Below are 21,436 nucleotides of genomic sequence, written 5' to 3'. Positions count from 1 at the left end.
TTAGTGGCCGTCAGATTTTAGCAAAAAGTGATTATGGTCTGTGTTTGAAATATACCATTTCACTGTGATTCTGAAATAGTTCAGATAAAAGTGGGTTCTTTTAAAAAGATCTATTTAGTCCTTTAAAAAAAAAAATTATTTAAATCAAGGATGCCTGCCTTTTTTTTCTTAGGTTTTTCTGTTTTTGATTTTGTTTGCTTGTTTGTTTGCTTGTTTTTGTTGTTGTTGTTGTTGTTGTTGTTGTTGTTGTTGCTGTTGCTGTTGCTGTTGCTGTTGTTGCTGTTGTTCCCTATTTCTTCTCTCCTTAACATTGAAATAATGTCAACTGGAAAGCGGCCAGACTTTACTGGTCTTCAGAAGTATTCTTTGGTATTCAAAGGTGACATTGTGGACCAGTAGTTTAACCTTGATGCTTTCTGTCTTCCTATAGGATGATGCAAATAAAAATGGGGGCAAGTGGATCATTCGACTTCGGAAGGGTTTGGCTTCCCGCTGCTGGGAGAATCTCATCCTGGCCATGCTCGGGGAGCAGTTTATGGTTGGGGAGGAGATCTGCGGGGCTGTGGTCTCAGTCCGCTTTCAGGTAAGTCAGCCCAGGCCACTGTTCTTTCTTGTGTTGCTGCTGTTCTCATGGCTGCTTCTGGTTGGTTTGATAATTCATTCTGTTCCTCCCTTAGGAGGACATTATCTCTATATGGAATAAGACTGCCAGCGACCAAGCAACCACAGCCCGAATCCGGGACACTCTTCGGCGCGTGCTTAACCTACCTCCCAACACCATTATGGAATACAAAACTCACACCGACAGCATCAAGTACGTGTTGGGGGGCTTGGGGGGGACAGGTCCCTGAGCTTAGCAGAAGTAGCTCCATAGTTGGGCCCAGACGAATATGGTCATACATGATACTGACTTGTGACATAGGGACATACCAACCACCTCCAGGGCTTTGGCCACTTGCTGAAGTTCTTATTAGTGAGGCTCCAAGGACCTACTGTGAGGTGCTGTGGAGCAAAGGGCCCTTCTGGAGAAACCCAGTTTTCCTGCCTAGGCTGGGTTCATTTCTATAGGCTGTCTTGTCTTTCTTATGCTAACCACTATTTTAAAATGAAAGACAAAGCTCTTTCAGAAGTTTCTCATGACTGTTTTAAAAGACGATTATTGAACAATAAAATCCTCTTCCCTGCCCACCCCGACCCCACCTTTGCATGTCTGTTTAACCTGTTAGCTTTAGTCTGTTCTCTTTGTCTTGGGAGATTGACTTATCAGGAATGGTGACTCTACTTTGTATGTATAGAACTGAAGTCTAGATGAAGTGCAGTAGATTGTGAGAGGGAAGAAGGGAGGGTAGAGTCACAGGAAAAAGAAACTTTGTATCCCACTGAAGACAGTGAGTGCTGCTGTCCACATCGAGAATCACTGGTGAGGGCTTCTCCTTCAGGGACAGTGACATAGATGAGCTCAGGTCATTATGAATAGGTTGTGGGAGTAGCTTCCAGATTGTCTCAAAGGTGGAAGGAAAACCAGCCACCAGGAGTCAGGTCTCTTTATGTTTATTGTCTCCTGTGGCCCTGAGCCAGTATGTACCTTTGGCAAGTCTCTGCAACTCTGCATCAGTTTCTCCAGCTATAAGATGGGAGCCAGAAATAAATAGTAAGGTTGTGGTTAGGCTGGTGTAATCTTTGTAACTGAAGGTCCTCAGAGCAAGAAAGCTTACAGGACCAAGTATCATTGCTGTCATCTTTAGTACAATGTCATCATCATGCCATTCCTGTTCAAGACTAATAGTGAGACAGTGGTTGTCATCAGCAGGCAGACTATCCGAGACTCTTTCCCACATATTCACATATGATGTTGTGGTGGATGGAGTTCACTTATACCAGCTAGGTGCCAGTTTTTGACTGGGAGTCCTGCCATGGGCATTGGTCCTGTGTCAGATGGCTCTGACTCACTGGAGCCACCAGCACTCATTTGCCATCTGTGGCCCTGGTTGCTTGTCCAGTAGTTCTGTGTCAGCGCTGTTTTTCTGAGAGCAGGTCTATCTTACACTCTGCTGCAGGACAGAGATAGTGTCTGCCCTCCTGCTAGGTTTAGTCTAAGCTCAAAAGTTCTACATCTTTCCCTGGGATTCTTGTTTGTTGGGTTCCCATTTAACCTGGTTAGGAAAGGGAAAGGATAGTTTCCATTCACTCCCCACTGTCCTCCCTTTCTGATACCTAGAGGCAGTTCATCTTGACTTGTCAAATCCCATAAACAAATCCTTCCAGGACCTAGGAGCCCCTGGGACTCCTGCCCTGAAGCTGTAGCACCCTCCTTAAGACCCAGATGCCACTTTCCCTTGCTCCCCACTCTCTTTCCTCTCCCAATGAGCTACCTTTTGCACTTTCACTAGAATGCCAGGCAGGCTGGGCCCCCAAAGGCTCCTTTTTCAAAACCTCTGGAAGCCGCGATTGAATGTGCCATGACCCTCTCTCTGGATGGCACCATCATTGAAGCTGGCATCATCGGAGTCTCTTGTTCTGTTGGCGTGCCACCTGGAAGACCCTTCTGTCCTGGACAAGAGGAACGGAAGAGCATGTTATCCTTTGAGAACAGGCTGACAGCAGCAACTACTACAACAGCTGAGATCACAAATAAATGGTGCTAAACCAGCTTGTCTCATGCTCTTGCTCTTTATGGTGCATCAAGATGTGGCCTCTGGATTGACTGTCACCATTTTCAAGGGATGGCACACAGACTTCTCCATGTAGGGCCATTCAGGGAACGCAGCTTCATAGCCACAAGCCCATTGTGTAGACATATGGTACTTTATTCCAGGACTGTTGTGGTCTGACATTAAATAATGAGGTGACAACTAACTCTGAAGACCCAACTGCCTGGTGCTCAAGTGTACTAGTTTCCATCCAGTTAGACTAATGGCTGGCCCAGGGTGGCGGCTAAGTTCAGGTCCAGCGTGAGAGTCTCTTAAGGTTGGAAAGGGGTATCCTTGGCTTTTCTTTGCTAACTTTCACTTGCCTTTAGTTAATAGAATCTCTTGCTTGGAGCTGAAGCCCTGCTTCTGTCTGTTTGTGGCCATACATACATACTTGTTTGCTTTGTGCTAATGGGGTATTTATTCTCTCTGGTGCTAAAGCTGCTTGGCAACCTCCTCCCTTTCCTCGAAGAGTAGATTATCTTCCTCTTTGGTAGTCTTGCTTGGTGAGATCCCTTTGTTCTTTCCAGCCCAGGGTCACTGTGCCAGGGTCTAGGGTGAGAGGTGCCTTCATCAGAGGTGGGGGTGGGGGTTCGCCTTTGAGGTGATGTGAACCTACATGCACTAGCCTTGCGAGTACTGTGGCTTTGGCGGATGTGTGTGGGCAGCTTGGCTTTTAGACCATTAACCTGCATGGAAAGTTTCAGAGGCTTTGTTAGCCATCCCCAAAACTAAAAATTAAAAAGCATTTTTGTGAACTCTGGGTTGTCTGAATGGGAGGTAACTGTAAGGCTGAGTTTTCCAGAGTGCTTCGTCCAATCTGACAGCAGCATACTCCTTAACTCCCGCTGGCTGACTTAGCCCTGGTTGTGTGCCCAGGAGTCCACAAAACACAGTGAGACTTTAGGCTCCGTGTTCTGGGGTGCTTATGTCATTGCAGCTTTGTCACATTCTAACATGTCTAGAAAAGAGATTTGCTGGAATGCAGAAAGCCTGTCAGACGGTGGCTTTCTTGGGCCTTCTGCTTTAACTTTCACTGTGAGGTACATGTGCATTGTAGCTCTATCCACAAGCTCGATGCCACTTTCCAGAGTTAGAGTCTATCAGCAGCAGACTGAGCTGAGACCTCCTTCAGATCCCAGCCACGTGGGAGATGTCAGCGCTGCTCTTGCCTGGGTCTGGTCCTTGTGGCTTTTATTTGAGCCATTGAATATCATCCACTGAGGCTGAGCCAGCAGTGATGGTGGTTTCCCAAGTGCTCTGGAGATCAGGACTGCTAATAAGCAAGGGCATGGTGTGAGGAGTTGTTGAGCTTCACTCAAGCATTCCTCCAGCTTGCTGGGTTGCAGCCCAGTTTCTAGTATCCTCTACCTGTCTGTCTCCCCAGCCTTCCCTGGTCACCCTGCCTGTTGCTGTTTCCTGCAGCACACCTGGAACTAGGAAGTAGCTATTGCCCCACAAAGAGGCCACTTTGCTTGGTCCTTGTGTTGCTAACTACCCTAAGAGAGATAAAGCATATTCACTTGTGTTTGTATCAGGTCACAGGTCTGGAACTTGCCATGTAGTCTTCACTGACCCCCAACTCCACATCAGACTGCTGGGCTTAGAGGTGTGTGCCACCATGCCAGCCCATGTCCGGCTCGTGGCTCCTCTTAAAGAAGCAGATTTGTCTTGAGTTTTCATAGGTTTGGGTCCTTACATCAAATAGCTCACTGCATTCTCTACTTGAGTGGAAAAAAACTCATAACACAGCCAGAATTCCGGGACCACCAGGGAACTGCTGCCACAAAGGCAGTTAACATAGCGCTGTCTTGTGAGAAAATTGCTCTTTGGAGTTATCTCACTGTATTCCTTGTTGTCTGGTCTGGAATGGCAAAAGGACCCTCTAACCATAATTGAGCAAGCTGGTGGGAGTTCTCTGCAGAGCATAAGGGAAAAGGAAAGAGGGGCTAAATTGTGGAGACTTCCTTCACTTGGTCTAGCTATCAGCGTATTTCAACATTGAGCTTCAATATTCATATGTGGGCCAGCTCACTCACTGCCTTAGTTCAGTTATAACCTGATGGTGCGGGGCCACTTTAAACTTAGAGCTGCCTGACCTTGCGTTGTACGATATACCCAGACTAGCAGGTGGCTGAACCACTTTCTAGTGGTGAGGGCTGTCTGAGTGCAAGACACTGATGCCTGTCGGCTTTGGAAGCAGGGAATTACGAACAAATGAGATCTCCCTGTTCCAGTTTACTTTCTGGTGAGATAGGATCAGCCGACCTTAAAGAGTCTTTGTTGCTGTCCCTGGAATCTGCTCAGAATTCTCAGTGGGCTGTGTTAATCTCTGGTGTGTTAGTTTCTAGACACTCAAATCATAAGACAATTTTTAGGATAAACTTCCTCTTCAAAGAAGAGCGTTTTTGAAGTTACCTGATGTGCTTGGAATGCCAGGTGGAGGGAAAGAATCTAGAGATTCACACCCTTTGAGGGCAGGAGTGAGTGCACCAGAGCTCATGGCCAAGTGCTTTGCCAAACCCAGAATCCTCATGCCTGAGCTTAGAAAACAGGAAGTTGAGTTTATTCTGCAGTGCACTAGAGGGGCCTCTGGAGCTCCAGGTCTTCACCAGTGAACTGTTGTTAGGCAAGGTTAGTAGGGACCAGCTTCTGGAAGAAAAGGATAAATAAGATGGACTTTAACCCTGCTGTGTGACCTTGTTGACCTCTTAGTTACTTAAAAATAGAAATTAAATCTTGCTGTTAGGTTCCTAGGTCATTGTCCAAGCATTGGATTTTCACTTGTCTTCATTGAGAGTAATGAGGAAAGCCGCCTCCAGCATCCCTTAGGAACCAGAGAACAGTTTACCACTGTGTCTCCAGAAAGAGCTTGGGAATTGACAAATTTCAGCACACTTCTTAAACAGTCTTAGGTTTTTCTGTGAGCCATTTGTCATAAAATAGTAACTTTTTGGAAAACTTAAAACCAGAACCATAAATGCTGCTATTCTATAGAGGGACAGTATTGATGAAACTCGAGCATACATTGTCTAGTCTTTAATTAGTGATCTTACTTGGTTTTGAGACATGGTTTCACAATGTAGTTTTGGCCATCCTAGAATTCACTGTGATCCTGTGTTTCCCAAGTACAAAGATTAAAGGTGTGTGCCACCTTTGAAGAAGAAAACCTGCCTACAGTACCTGGTAATGACATCTACTTTAGTACTAAAATACTAAATGAGAGGCAGAATGTGTTGTCACTCAGTGCTGTTGCTACCTTAAGCCAAGAAGAGAGTAATTAACTGGCCTGGTAGTATAAGCCTTTAATCCCAGCACTAGAGAAGCAGAGGCAGGCAGATGGCTGTGGGTTTGAGGCCAGTCTGGTCTACAGAGCAAGTTCTAGGCCACCATTAAGTTTGATACACAATGCCCAGGACAGTCACTGCTTTCAAGCTGAAAAGTGGGTAGAGCAAAAAGGTGAGAGACCTTGGGGTGCCAAGAGCTTCTGGGAACCCTGGAGGAATCTGATTTTCTCCTTCATGCAGCAGCACGGAAGCCTGTCTGTGGGACACTGGCTGCTCTCTGAGCTTTGAGCGTGCGTTCTCCCACCACTCACACCTCTGACTCCTTCCTAGTCACAGTTGTAAGTTGTATTCCTCACATTTATGTTAAGCAGCATGGAAGTTGTAATGAGCTCTGTTGACTGGAAATGCTACCTGCTGTGACCCACACATCTTAAATCTAAAGACTTACCCCAGTGTTTTCAGAAGCAGATAGAATCTGGCATATTTACCATCTTAAATTTAAAAAGCCTAGAATCCTGGAAAGGTAAAAGCAGAGAAAATGACATAACTGGGCTGCATCTTTAGACATCATAATATGGTGGGTCCTTGGCTTTACCCTCGGGGTCAGGCCTGGTAAAGACATGGTGGCTACTACCTGTTTCTCAGACCCAGTGCAGCAAAGGCAAGAACTGTTGTCCTTTGCTGAAGCAAGATGGAAGTATTTGTGGACATGGCTGAGCTTCAACTCTGACTTCAGTGACCTGCCCTTTACTGCTGCTGAAGGAGCACTGGGAAGGGAGTAGTGAAGGCTAGACTTCCTAAGTAAACCAAGCTGAAAATACCAGCTGCCTGCCTTCTAAGGAGAAAGCCTGGGGCCCTCACTCTTGACCCAGCTCCTGTGTTTCCAGTCAGCATGGAGGGCATCGGGATGGGAGGTGGGGTGATGGTGTCTGCTCTCTGTTCTAAGCGTTTGATCTGAATGTGCTGTTGTTTTTGTCTCTGGTTTACCAGGGCCTGGGAGGAGTTTCATGGCCTGGTGAACAGCAGCGGCCGCTGATCGGACGCTCCCCCTCTGTCTCTCACACTCAGGGTAGGGCCTTGTCTACCTTCTCTGTAACCCCATGACATACCTCTCAGCTATAGGAGCCCTCTCCCCAAGGGGATACCCTCTTCCCATTTGCCTCTAGCCTTGCCTCTGCCAGCATTGCACCTCAGGGAAAAGTGGGTTCCAAACTGCCTCCCTGGATTCTGTGTCTTATGCTTAACCCTGTAAAGGTCCCCAGACTTCATGCTTCTATGTTCCTGTTTGGCTCTGTGCACCAACAGATCTGAGATATCTTGAGATGCTAACATTTCATGAGAGTAAATATGCATCATATCTTCCTGTGCAGTTCAGATTCTGCCATTTTTTAAGCCATCTGCCAATGTTTTGTGGCCAGAGGACAGTTTCATAGACCTCTGTATGGGTTAGGTGAGAGGTGTGCCTCTCGCTTGCTGCCTTTGCCTGTCTTCTATGAGGAAACAGTATTGTAAATTTGATTTCCACAATGGGAGTCAACAGACAGGTGAATTTCAGGGCTACATAAGAGACCATATCTACATGACAGAGATAGGGAAGGCTGGGCCAGCTCCAGCATCTGCCTGCCTGAGCGTTTGTAGTTCATTGGGAGTGTCTGGCCCATGTCTGTCTCTAGAGGAGAAAATTGGGTAAGTGTAGCTGAAAGTGAAGGACTATTTTCCTCAGAGCCTCTTCCTAGACAGCAAGCTCCATATGCCCATATGTAGTAGCTGCTTCAGAAGCCCACCCTGCCCTAGGAAGGAAATAAAGGTTTTCCAGACAAGAAGACCTGCCGCCCTCAGATGAGCCAGAAGAGGTGACACTGAGGGATAGGAGCAGGTGAATGTATGTCTGGGTACTCTGTGGTCCACTTTGATCTAGGGTGACCAGCTGCAGGGTTCCTGAAAGTGGATGGTGTCCCCAACCTCCTGAGTCTCTTTGTAGTTCTCCACTGCATATGCTAAGCTAGCTGATCCAAGAGCTTGCAGAGACTGTTCTGTGTCTGCCTCCCTTAAAGGTGCATGGGGATCACAGACTTGCATCATCCCACTGGGCTTTTTATACATTCTGGGAATTTAGACCCAAGTCCTTATACTTTGTACAGCAAACACTTGGCCCACTAAACTGTCTCCCCAGCCCTTGTTTTCATTTTATTGAGACAGTGTAGCCCAGGCTAGCCTTGAACTCGTTCTGTAATTGAGATAACCCTGAACCTCTAATTCTGATCTTCCTGCCTCCACCTCCTGAGGGTGAGATCGTAGGAATGAGCTGCCACACTGAGCTCTCTCCCCATCCGTTCTTTATAGTCTGATTTTGTTATAAATTACGTCTCATCCAGGCGTAGTGCCTTGTACCAGTACTCTGAGCAATGAGAAAGCTGAGGCAAGAGGATTGCTAAGATTTTGAGACCAGCCTGAGCTACACAGTGAGTTTAGGGCCTGCCTGGGTTATGTTGAAATCTTAGGTGTCCTCCCCTGCCTCCAGCCTGCAGAGTCTTTACGTTAGAAACTTAAAATGACTTCTTCCTTAACAGACACTAAATTATTCTAAAATACCTTTGACTTGTTTGGAGAAGTCAAATTCATTAATAATTACCACAGTATATTTTCTCTCTTTGTGGCCTCTCCTGGTCTTTTTTATGTCCTTGCTACTTTAGGTGTCCTTGAAGCATGGACTTAGGAGTCTGTGAGGAATTTCCTAATTTATTCCCAAAAGACCCACCGCATTACTTTACCCAGCTTGAAAGGACCTCATATTTCACTTCTATTGCTTGGGACTTGCTTTTGGTGACATGTTCTAAGATGTAGACACCTGCATGGATACCTTAGATTCCTGTCCCCTTCTTTGCTTCAAATGGACTCCCCTGCACAAATGGATCATTTTCTGTAGAGAAAATCGATTTAAATAAACCTGCTATTTAAATGTTTCTGGCTGGGTAGGGTGGCATATACCTATAGTCTCAGTATGGCAGAAGCAGGGGGATTACTGGTGTTAAAACTAGTGTAGGCTATGACTTTTGTCCCCACCCTTGGTTAAAAAAAAAAAGCAAGGAAGGTGGTAGCTCATACATATGACCATAGCACTTGAGAGAGAGAATCCCAGGGACCAGGAATTCAGGGTCATTATCCTTACAGAGCAAGCTCAAAACTAACTTGTGTTGTGTGAGACCCTGTCTCAACACAAAAAGTAAAGACACCTTACATGCATACATCTTAAATTAAATACATCAAATTACAGGTCTTATGTGTCTGCATATTGTAAGATTACTTTATTGAACTTTCATTATGGAGCCATGGCTTTTAATGAAAGTAGCACTAAGTCAGCAGGAGAGGCTCCCGTGGACGTAGCAAGAGTTGTTGGCCAGTGCAGCTGTCATGGTTGTGTCGTAAGAAATGAAATTCAAATTCACACCCTTGGAACCTAGGGAAAGCTTACAATTGTGCTGAATCTTCAGGGAGAGAAGACGAAGCCAAAACTGCTCACCAGATTAGACTGCCCAAAGCCAGGGATAAGGGCAGGCATACTCAGGGTAACAGGGCGTGATGACCTCCTCTTCCATGCCACTTTCCAGAGCAGAAACTTGGGTGGCCCAGCATTCACCCGAGGGAGGACCCAGGGTCACATGGTACACCAAAGAGCATGGGTGCATACAAGACACTCCAGAGAGGAAGACATCCTTCTGAGGAACCCACTTTGCCCCTCTCTCCAGGAGTTAATTCCTGCCTTAGACCATTGTTTCCAAAGTTAGAACTTGAATTAAAAAGTGACTGTTTTGAAGCAAAGAAAGTTAGAAGGTCGTTTGAGTATTTGAACAACAGTTTTCCTGGAGGTTACTAGGAATATGAACTTAGGAAACAGTTTGGGTGGCAATCTCTGGAGTTTGGGAGATCTCAAGACAACATAACTTACGGTTCAGAAGGATTCTTCTGATTTCCCTAGAGCTATGGGCTTGGGTGCTCAGGTGTCCTATATGCCCAGATGTGCACTGAGCATGTGCATCACAGCTAGCTGCTGCTGTTTGGTTGTTCAGGTGATTGGTTTGTTTTTGTTTTGCCTTTTTTCTTTCGGTGGTGGTGTTTTGTTTGAGAGCAGAAGCACAGAGATAGGTGTGATGGCCCTCACGTCATAGTCTTAGCACTCAAGGACTAAGGCAGGAGGATCGAAAATTTGAGGTCGACCAGGTCTACATAGCAAGTTCCAATTCAATAAGGACCACATAGAGAGATCCTGTAATCACTGCCACAACGGTAAAGAGAAGCACAGAAGTGCAGAAGAAGCCACTGATGGCCTCTGACACTTCCTGCTCACCTTCTTGCTTTTCTTTCCCTGTCACCTAACTTCTTGCTGTATAGCTAGGGCCTGACTGAATGTAGTTCTTAGCTAGTCTAGAGAAAAACATGCCTTAGGCAAAATTTGGCACTAAGTGTTCCAAACTTTCACTGTTTTTAGAAAGACTGGACCATAGGCATAGGTCCTTGTCACCATCCACCTGCTACTTCAGGTGGTACTGGCTGAGTGTGCCACCTACCTTCACTGCTCTTTGTTTTCCTATGAACTGACTGGAAGAGTCTCCTGGGTTCTGGCTCTTCCAGTCTTCTTCCTTTTCCATCTTGCAAAGTGACAGGACGGACTGCTTAGGTGTTCTTACTAGGAAGAGGCTCCTGAAGGGAGTGACTAGAGCAACACCTGACTGTTGAAAGAGAGTAGGCAGACTCTGCAGTGGGCGGCACAGAGTGAAGCCGTTTCTGGCCCAACCCTAGCACTGATCAGTATTTACCTGGGCTCCTCTTCCTGCCCCTGCAGCTGTGCTAGATCCAGAGCCTCAGCAACCTGCCTTATCCAGGAGACAGACTCCTTTTCACCTCTCTTCCTGAGTTCGAAAGTCCCATCACTTTCCCACTGTCCCACCTTTCTGTTCATCCTTCTTATAAGAAAGATAAAGCCAAGCTTTATCTGTCCATGGATGCAGCACTGAGAGGGAGGAAGTGGAGCAGAGCAAACTTCTGTGTCGTCACTTCAGTATATAGCATATGTAGAAGAGGTGTCATCTAAAATGCAGACTTAGTGACACAGCACACCAGCTAAGAGTTCAGAAAGAACCCTTGGACACCACCCTCTCCTGCTTTCCTCTCTGGTACCACTAAGACTCCTTAGCATCTTTTCTTGGCCTCTGTGTCAACTCAGAGGAATCTGTCCTTTGAAAGGTTTGTATGCAGCTTAAAAAGACAGTTGCCTGTTGGTTAGCCTTGTGTTCACCTCCTTAGATGAAAACAGTTGATAAAGGTCATAAAGTTGATATGGGTCATATGTGTTAGAAAAGAGCCAGTGGACTTAGGAAGTCATGTCAGTTTCCTCCAGTTCCCCTAGAGCAGCTCACCCGTCTCTTGGTGTACAGAACAGTTGATGTCTGGTTGTGGAACTCTCAGTAGCTTGCTTCCAGCAGCCAGTAACAGGAAGGAATGACCATGTGGTTGCCTGAAGACACTCCCTCTTTGGTGTTTATTTCCTATGGACCAGTTGCCTAGTTAAATGTAGCAGCAATGTTAGAGAAGAGCAGTTAAGGCCACGCATTATAGCGACCCTCTAAAATGAACAGGGAATAGACTTCAGAAGCCCAGGTAATGAGAGATTTTTACTTCAGAGTTCCTAGCACATTTAAATGCAAAGCCCTGGGCTAGGGCAGTAACTGATTAAACCTTAAGGTTCCCACAAGGGAAACCCATGAGATTTTTGAGATTCTGGTGATGTGACCTTCTGAGCTGTGGCTAGATTTCTAGTGTGAGAAAGGTTGTCAGGGATGCCTGCACCCAGTAAAGGGGACATAAGACACATACTGGGAAAACCCCAGTTCCCTTGTTCCTCCTTCAGGAAAGAACTTTCTGATCCAGGGTACCAGGATACACTCTGGAGATGCAGTTCTAGTTTAAATGAGGTTTGTGAGTAGGGTTGGATTTGTTTATTGAACGGTTTGATTGTGTCTTTCTCCTCCCTGTTTGACCTGCCCACTTGCCATTGGATCCCTGTTGTCCTGCCTTATATAACTGTGTTCCAGGATTTCTTAAAGTTTATGTATACAGGCAAACGCATACATATGTAGCCTTTCTTCTCTGTTTTTGTACCAGAGATTGTCAGTTGATCTTGGAGATGTCTCCATATAAGCTTCTTCTTTTTTCTCTTTAAAGCTGCAGTGTCCCACTGTGAGAATGTGCATGCATTAATATTTTACCTGCACTGGGGCAGTTACTAACCTTTTACCTTGCCAAGCAACAGGCTGGAAGTTTTTGCACGGACTTGGAAGGCAGGCTGCCATTTGGCTTTAGACTGGCAGGGAAGGGCTGGGTCTGAAGAGCTGGTCAAGTCCCTCATATGTGTGTGTGCTCATATCTAGATGGTCCATGTATTGAATACTCTATTTTCTCCCATTTTCTCTTTCAGGGACAATTCAAGCTTTCGAAATACAAAAATCACATTGTGAAAGCGCACAAGCTGGCAGTAATCCTTTTCTGTTTGTGTGTCTGTCTGAATTGGATGCGAGGCTCAGGCAGGTCTTCTGTCTGTTCAATGAAGGGGTGTACCTAAACCATGTGCTCCCCTTCTGCACTCGTTCCTGGAACACGGACTCTGCTAGACACCTTCCAGCATTGCTGACCTTACAAGCAAGAAGAATGGGAAAATGTGACTATGTAACAGACAAACACTTTAAGTGGGGTTCTGTGCAGGAGTGCAGCTGTCTTCTTCTGTGTACTCTCCAGATGCCTCTTGGCATCCTGCTGTGCTCTCCTGCTGTGTGAAGGACTTGCTGACTGACCACACGTATGTGCCCTGTGCAGGGTCTGAGCTGAGCGTTATCAGTATTATGAATGCTTGCACATCCAGGAACAGCCTCTGCCTAGAGCTGAAGAGAACCAAATGCCTCTTCCAGCCCTACTGTTAAGTTATTGTGTGTTCCTCTCCCCTAAGCCCACCACCACTTTGAACATGTGTTAAGATATGCTGACAGCCTAGGATTCTGTGTCCTTTGCGCCTTACACCTCCAGTGGGACTCTTCTTCTTAGGCACTGCAGCACTTAAGTCGTGATCCTGGGCAGCACAGGTTTGCCAAAAAAGCCTAAAGCATCAGCCCTGTAAGACAGGCTGGAGAAGAATGTGGTTCAGTCAGAAGCCTGATCATAGTGCAGGTCCCACGTGTGGGGTTGGGGCTGAAACCAGCCTCCCATGTAAGCAAGACTTGTGTGCTGAGTATGCTCTGTGGGGCTTGCATGCCTGTCATGGAGGTAGAAACAATGGCTGTTTAGTGCCACATTAAAACTGTAGGTCCCACAGTGCTGAAATGAACAACTGAAGAAATGGCAGCCTTGCTGGATGCTTTCATTTGATGGCTGTGTCTGTCAGCTGTGGTTGGAAAAGACTTTTGGTCCTTGACACCTGGATGTAGACAGATTATCCAGATCCCTCAATGCCCAGAAGGCTCCTACAGGCATGTCTTCATCAGAGAAGCTGACTTTGGGAGCCTGAGGCCAGAGAGGTCAAAAAGCACCCAAGATCAAGGAAGAAGTGGGCAGCGGCAGCAGCTTCAAGTGCTCTGTGCTGGGCTCTTGTGAGCCGAGATGGCAGTACCTTAAATTAAGGCCTCTCTTTAAAGCGTGTCCCTGAAGCCTGGGTGGGGTTCCTCAGCCGTAGGGCTCAGGAACTCTGAAGGTAACAGCATCTCCTTGTATCCATCCTACTCTTCCAGCTCTCCAGCTCCTGCCCTCCAGTCTCTGTGTCTGGGGATGCCTTGCCCTGAAAGAACAGTACAGGGCCAAGAGGGAAGGTGTTTCCGCTGCGGGTGAAGCCATCTGAGAAGAAAGTCCAACAGCGATTGAAGCTCCAGGAATCTGAAGAATGCATTCTGGGGTGGTTGTGAAGGGCTCGGCAGCCCCAGAGCATCATTGGCTGTCAAGGAGGCAGAGGCTCCTCTGGAGGCTTGACTAAGCAGGAGGCCTCCACAGTTGCCTGTGCTCATGTTGCCTCAAAATTCCAAAGAGCAGACATTTAGACTTGCCTTCCTTTGGGCATCTCTCTGGGTGTGTGTGTGTGTGTGTGTGTGTGTGTGTGTGTGTGTGTGTGTGTGTGTGTGTGTAATGCGTTTATGAGTGAGGCCTGTGTCAGGTCTAGTGGTCTGGTTAAATGTTTTGTTTGCCTTTTTAATCTCATTTGTTCAGATATTTGAATCTCTTGTGTTTTCTGGAGCTAGTCTTTCCCAGTCCTTTTGGTCATAGTATTTGACAGTTGGGTTTTTTTCCCTCCATCCAAAGTGTGCTCATTAGAGGGGTTCTCACTGTCAGGCAGCAGCTTAACCCCAGTGTTCTTCCAGGTGCTCTGCCTAACAGCTTAAGGGGAAATTGAACTCTCAGTTTACCCAAACCACCCACTTTTTTTCATGCTAGCTGGAGAAATCTCTCCATTTACTTTTGACTCCACAGGCCTCGGGTAGGCCAAGATACCACATAGTTATGGTTGTGGTATCATCTGTTCTCCAAACAGGAGGTAGAGGCTGCCGGAGCCATGTGACCAGCACGATCAGTTGCTGCTAGACAAGGGGAGTGATGTTTGTGCTGTGCGCCCTCTGCCTTCACGCCCGCTCCTCTCCAGAGCCTTTCCCTTTGTTCTTTTGTGTATTTTCCCTGTGACACTAGCAATGGAGAACCTTTTCATCCAGAGACAAACTTGTCAGTGCTCCCAAGAATGAATTTCCAGGGGTTTACAGGAGGGGAAGGAACAGGGGCTGTGGCAGTGTGTGGCAGTGTGTGGCAGTGTGTGGCAGTGTGTGGCAGTGTTGCACTTTGAGGGGACTGTCTACTGCAGTAATAAACGGAAAGTATCAGCGAGAGAGCTGGCTGTGGACTTGTCAATACAAGGGAAGTGGGGACATTGGAGGGTGGGCGGTTCAAGCTCTGTCCTGGTCTCCGTTTGCAGTGGGCTCCAGAACTTGGTGGGGAGGTACAGAAAGTGCTGGCAGCACTGACAGATTTAGTATGAAAATAGTCTCTCTTGCTTTTTTTTTTTTTCTTTTTGAGAGACAGTTCCATGTAGCCTAGTGTCATCAGACTCATAGCATGGTAGAGGTTGACTTTGAACTTGTGAGTCTCCTGCCTCTATCTTCCAAATGCTGGATGTACAGGCATGTGCCATCATTCCTGGTCGGTTTATGCAGTGCTGGAGATTGAACCCAGGGCTCGTGCATGCTGCTCAAGTGCTCTTCCACTTAAGCCACATCTCTAGTCCTCTGATTAGTATTAGCCATTGCCATAATTCAGCTTATAATTTGGTTATTCTTTGTTGACCATGTTGACCCTGAATTTACCATGAACCTTATGCCTCTGGTTCTTCTGTGATTAGAGGCGTGTTCAGCCTCCACTTATATCTTTAACATTACAAAACTACTGTTAATTATCCTCAACTGGGGATAAGGAGAATTGGAGTGAAGACAGAAGGAAATTCAAAGAACCTGGGGTATGATAGATCCCAACACTAAACTTATTAAAAAAAAAAAATGGGGTTGTTCACAAGTGGAGACCAGAAAGCCTGCATATATTCTATACATATTCTCTGCAGGGCAGCATTTCAGCTGAACTGCACAGTGCCAGAGCAAGGGTTATAAATGCCCGTGCAGCTGCTCATGGAAACGGCTTGGCAGAGAAGCAGCACCCTACAGGGAGGAGGGCTTTAGTTTCAGGAAATCTTCCTCAGCATTTGAGCTGTCAAAATGAAGGCTGGCTGCCTGGCCCTAGGAGGACAGAAAGACCGGACAGAAGATCACTTACTGGGCATTTGCCAAGGAGGACCCAAGTGGCAGTCATAGGGTAGACCAGGTGGCTTTTTAAGCCTCATCCAGCTATAGTGTCAGGGTTTTAGAATGGATGTTCAGTAAGGTGTTCAGTGGTGTCTTAGGGTTTTACTGCTGTGAACAGACACTATGACCAAGGCAACTCTTATAAAGGACATTTAATTGAGGCTGGCTTACAGGTTCAGAGGTTCGGTCCATTATCAAGGTAGAAGCATGGCAGCATCCAGGCAGGCATGGTGCAGGAGATGCTGAGAGCTCTACATCTTCATCTGAAGGCTGCTAGCAAAATACTGGTTTCCAAGTACCTAGGATGAGGGTGTTAAAGCCCACACCCACAGTAACACACCTACTCCAACAAGGCTACACTTTCTAATAGTACCACTCCCTGTGCCGAGCATATACAAACCATCACAAGTGGTATCAGATGTCATCAACTGGTGAATTGGGTCCCAGTAACCAAGCAGACGACCAGTTTGGCAAAGAATATGCTTAACTTCAAGTTCTTGGTCCCCTGGGAAAATTGTTAAGTGTGTTTATAAATGGATGGCTCTGTGGCCAGCCTTTCCTAACTGCCTGCCAGGGAGCTGTAGAAAGGGGGTAGGTGTGTGTCTGCTTTTAGCCCAGCAGGAAGTCTTGAAGGCACAGAGCAACAGAGAGCAGGATCAAGTCTCAGGAGCTCCAGCACCTGTCACACCCCCAAACCTTCCTCCCAGATAGTCCAGACCTAGGGCTCACATTAATTGCTTACTCTGGCTAACCACAGGACTGCCTTTCTCTGGAAGCTTCCCTCACTCTGCAGCTCACCAGACTGGCCCAGAACCCAGAACCAGCATTCTAGTCTCAAGATTTGTCTCCCTTCTCTAAATGGCTTTACAGATTGATTGACTGATTGATTGAGTCAGTGTCTTGCTGTATAACCTGGGCTCTATAACCTTGACTGTGTTTCATCCTCCCGAGTACTGTGATTCCAGGTATGAACCACCAAGCCCAACTGCAGAGTTTTGTTTTTTGGGTTTTTGTTTTTAATTATTGTTATTTCTTTTCTTATTAAAAAAAAAAAAAAAAAAAACAGGATATGGTGGCACATGCTTGTAATCTCAGAGCTCAGAAGGCTGAGGCAGGAGGGTTGCAAATGCAAGGATAGCTTTGACTACATAGTGAGACTGTCTTGAAGCAAAACAAAAAAAATCCCCAAATTAGAAAAACTGATAGATCTACAAAACGAGATATGATTCATCAGTAAAAAGAAAAGTACTAACAGACTTAAAAAGACACAGTCGCTCAAACGCCATTGCCACCCCATGACACTCTGGAAGAGGAAAAGCTATGGAGATGGGAAGATGAGTCCTTGCTGGAGACTGTCAGGGTGGGACTAGGTGGAACGGTCTGTAGATACGGCATAACAGGTTCCTGCCAGTACACATTTGTCAACACATTGCAGAGTACACACAAACAGCAAAACCTAATGGAAGCTAAGAACTGTCAGTAATGACACAAGCTCACGTTCACCCTCACGCCTGAGTCCAGCAGGGGTGCCTCAGCAGAGCTGGGTACACTGGGAACTTGGGGCAGTGAAGAATCCAGGAGAACTGCGTTTCACTCTTACTTGTAAACGTTAACATGCCCCTTTGCAGAAAGCACAGGTAGGAAGGGGGAATGTCTGTTACAGTCCAGGGTCTCTTACTCAGAGACGGGCTCTTCCCCGCCCCCCCCCCAGGGCTAAAATGTTACATTTAAATACTTCATTGTTCGTGTGTTTGCTTGTGTGAGGTGAGGACAACTTTTGGGAGTCAGTTGGTTCTCTGCATAGATGCCAGGTACTTTTGCCTGCCAAGCAAGCTCAATGGCCCAAAACATTTATTTTAACACACCTGAATTAAGTGTGAGAAAGTGAAGCACATACAGACACAAAGCATATCAAAGAGGCAGCCTCTGGGCTCAGTGGGTAAAAATGCCAGGCCCGACAATTTGAGTTTGATTCCCAGAACCCACGAGGTGGAAGGAGAGGACCAGCTTATGTAATTGCCCTCCGACATCCATACATGCTCTGTAACATTCATTAATTAGTTCAGAAACGTCAAAATTAGCCTTTAGTAGTTAGAGAGATGGCTCGGTGTTTAAGAGCACTGGTTGATCTTCCAGAAGACCAGGATTTGGTTCCCAGCACCTACATGGTGGGTCACAGCCATCTATAACTCTAGTTCCAGGGGATTTATTGGCTTCTTCTGTCTCCTAGGGTACCAGGCATGCACATGGTACACACACACACTCAGAAGATGCATACATAAATTTTAAAAATGTTTAAAATCAGCTTTTAAAAACACTGTTTCATGTTAACCTGGTCAAGAGAATTCTTCAGATGTGCTCAGTGGCCTGTCTCCCAGGTGAGTCTAGATCCTGAAGCTTGTTTTAACTATTGCTATGACCATATGGTAGTGGAGCCATCCTAGGACCATGCTAGCTCTTCTATTCGTTGTCATGGCTCCAGGATGAATCTTTTCTGTGTGACAAAGAGAGCCATTAAAGGGTCAGATACTCTGTACAGATCCCCAATCCTGCAGCCACAGATGGAAGGAAACCCTTCAGGTGTGTGCTATAAAAATATCCCCTTTCTTCACTGTGCTTGTTTCTTGAGTTGAGAGCAGCTGTACCGATAGTGTTTAAAGCCTACACTAAGGCCTAGATAGCTCTGTACACTTGCTAGGGAGTGGTGACAGTGGGATCATTCTGCAGTCCCTTTCTGTGGTGGCTTGAGTTGTCTTGTATTTTTAAAAACTATTATGAGTATGATAGTGCATGAGTTTAATCCTAGCACCCACAAGGCAGAGGGCAGGTGGATCTCTGTGAGTTTGAGGCCAACCAGGTCTACATACCACATTCCAGGACAGCCAGAGCTACATAATAGACCCCATCTCAAAAAACAAACACCGTATTCATGGGTGTGCAGGTGTGTAGAGGCCAGAGGTCCATGTTGTGTATCATCCTTGGCTGCTCTCCACATCATCGACGGGGTCTCTTTGTAACCCTGGGTGTCCTGGAACACTATGTAGATCAGGCTGTCCTTGAACTCTCCATGATCCTCCTGTCTCAACCTCCTAGCTCCTGGGAGTAGAGAAGACCTTGGCAACAAGGGCCACTGGCAAGGAAAGACCAACTGCAGTGTTCCCGGGAGTGGAGGAGTGCTCAAGTTCCCAGTGGCCGAGTCAAACTTCGTTCAACTGCACAGAGATGGAGGACAGTTCCTGGTGCCACACCTTGAAAGTGAGGTGACCTTAGCCAAGAAGGAAAGGCGACTCCTGACCCATCCTGAAAGGCTTGAAAACAAGTCTTCAAAAGACTAGAGCAGTTTCCAAGTAAAGGGTCTGCTTGCCATAAAAGCCCTGACGCTCTTTAAAGGCACACGGCATGGTCCACCTGCCAAAACCATAAATTTCACAATGTTTGGTATCCAATAAAAATTCCTTGACATAGGAGGAAGAAGCAGAGAATGCCTTACTCTGAAGAACAAACACTATAAATAGGCTTAACAAGGGCAAATTTTTAAATGAGTTTCTAACTAACATTCCTTAGTGAAGATTGGAACTAAAATCCCTCTTCTTGTCCCCTTGCTGTTGCCCCATTCCCGCTCCCACCTACCAGCTGTGGCTGGTGACTGTGCCCTTCCCCTAGCCTTGAGCAGGCCTGAGAGACCTTGCTTACCACAACAGACCAAGTGATAGGATCTAGGTGGAGTTACCCACCTTAGCTGCACAGAACACAGAAGCAGAACTGCCCCTGGGCTTGCCTTGAGATATCTCCGGCCGTGGCCAGGATTATGGATTATCCCACTCATCTCCAGCTGAAACCAGGAAGGGTTTTGGGTTGTGCCTTCCCCCTTTAAATTGAGAGCTGAACATTAAAACTTTGAGCCTTGATCAGAGAACTTTGTCTTGGCTTCATCTCTTCTCGCCCTCTGTCCCCCTTTCATTCCCAGCCCCCCTTTCAGGTGAACCCAGTTGATTCTTGACCGCAGTTGGCTACAAGTGACCCCCGACAATGGATCAGCCCTGCAGAGTGACCTTATCTTACCACACCAGGCCCCTTTGCCATTTCCAGTGTCACCTCGAAAGTCCTCCGTGGCATCCTGTGATATGTTCTTGCTGCCCTGGTTTTTGTTTTGTTTTTTTTCTTCCTTGCCATTTATTGCAGTGCATATTGAATTTCTGTGAGTCTAAAATCGTCTCCCTCAGAGACTATAAACTGAGGCCTGGTGTGCTCTTGAATCTCCGTGAGGAAGTAGCACCTGGTTCAGTCTTAGGTGAAGGAAGTATACAGCACGCCAGCGGGAAGCTCTTTAGCTCCGGGAACAGATCGCTCAGCCCCTGCTATCCGCAGTCTCTCTTCAGGTCAGAAACTGTGGCGCAGAAGGTGTCGCCTTCGACGTGAGTCGTTTCGGGGCACAAAATGCATAGTATAGCTGGTCCTCTTTAAAGTCCTTGGTCAAGACTGCGCTGCCCAGGTTGGTTTTGGTCCTGTCCCCACCGGGTGCGCGGTCATGCCCAGTTGTGTCCACTAGGGGGCACTCCAGGACCCCAGTTCCCTCAGGGCAGCGGGTTTATTGTGTCAGCTCAGGCCTGCCTCCTAGAGAGAATGAAACAGGAAATCTGGAAAGCCTGCGACCCTCCGGTGAAATCTGCGTTGCAATGGATCTTACCTGTCCAGGAAAAAGGCGGCTTCCTCACCGTAATCCTCTGAGCTCTAAGCCGGGTCTTCTGGGGAAATGGGGAGCAGGGTGCGGCCCTGGGCATCCATGCTGACCCTGTGCTTTAAAGCAGGGGAGCTCCAGCTCTCTCCATTTTCACAGAAGCGGGCCTTATCAGAAACTTTCCCCTCTGCCCCCTGCTTTCTCTTCCCCTTGATCCTTCCCTTCCTGTCTGTGTCTGTCTCTTTGTGTGTATCTCTGTGTCTCTATGTCTCTGTCTGTGTCTGTCTCTGCGTGTGTGTGTGTGTGTGTGTGTGTGTGTGTGTGTGTGTGTGTGTGTGTGTCTCCCCCCACCCTGTCCCACCCCCGGCCCTCTCTGTAAGGTAGGGTGTTGCTCCTGCTCCCATCTAACTCACTGAAGTGGTAGAAGACGACTTTGAATTCCGGTCATTCTGCTTCTACCTCCCAAGTGTTGACATGGCAGGCGTATGCCACCACTCTGAAAGGTATTTTTGACTTTGCTAATTAAAAAATAACATTATTCAAGCTTTTTTTGAGGTGTTAGGAGACAAATCCAGGACTTCAGTCATGCCTGGCAAATGCTTTATTACAAAGGATACTCCAGCACCGGAGTTTTGTTTTATTTTGTTTGCTTATTTACATCAAAGTAAACAATAGAGTAATTTTGCAATTACTTGAGGAAAAGAAAAAAAACGCCTTTGCTGACTGTAGAACAAGGAAAGTGATTGGAGAGAAACACAGAGCGACTAGAGAAGAAGCTGAAGTACAATGACATTCAAGCATCTCATTATCTATCGTGATACTGGCAAATGGACAGGACAGTACATTGGTCGGACCTTTCTGACATGGGCATGACCGGAGCTCTTCCATTAAAAATTAGAGATGGGCCGG

At 46.7% G+C, this 21,436-nt stretch overlaps 1 protein-coding gene across 5 annotated transcripts in view; it reads left to right on the top strand.

Moving 5' to 3' along the window:
• The window catches only part of Eif4e2 (eukaryotic translation initiation factor 4E family member 2), a 28,240-nt gene extending 13,354 nt beyond the window's left edge, over window positions 1–14,886 (top strand). For 2 of the 5 annotated variants that reach the window (XM_034521399.2, XM_076914860.1), the window contains exons 5-8: window positions 431–583; window positions 678–814; window positions 6,968–7,046; window positions 12,450–14,886. In XM_034521399.2, coding sequence (XP_034377290.1) covers window positions 431–583; window positions 678–814; window positions 6,968–7,013 — 336 coding nt within the window. In that variant the 3' untranslated portion in view covers window positions 7,014–7,046; window positions 12,450–14,886. Of the gene's footprint in view, window positions 1–430; window positions 584–677; window positions 815–2,390; window positions 2,650–6,967; window positions 7,047–12,449 lie in introns of those variants that run through there. The other 3 variants (XM_034521397.2, XM_034521398.2, XM_034521401.2) reach the window with 2 other exon arrangements.
• Window positions 14,887–21,436: the final 6,550 nt, after the last annotated feature.

The sequence above is a fragment of the Arvicanthis niloticus genome, chromosome 17 (assembly GCF_011762505.2).
Source record: "Arvicanthis niloticus isolate mArvNil1 chromosome 17, mArvNil1.pat.X, whole genome shotgun sequence".
NCBI lineage: Eukaryota > Metazoa > Chordata > Mammalia > Rodentia > Muridae > Arvicanthis > Arvicanthis niloticus.
The sequence above is the reverse complement of the archived record's forward strand: the minus strand, read 5'-3'. Positions and strand labels throughout refer to the sequence as shown.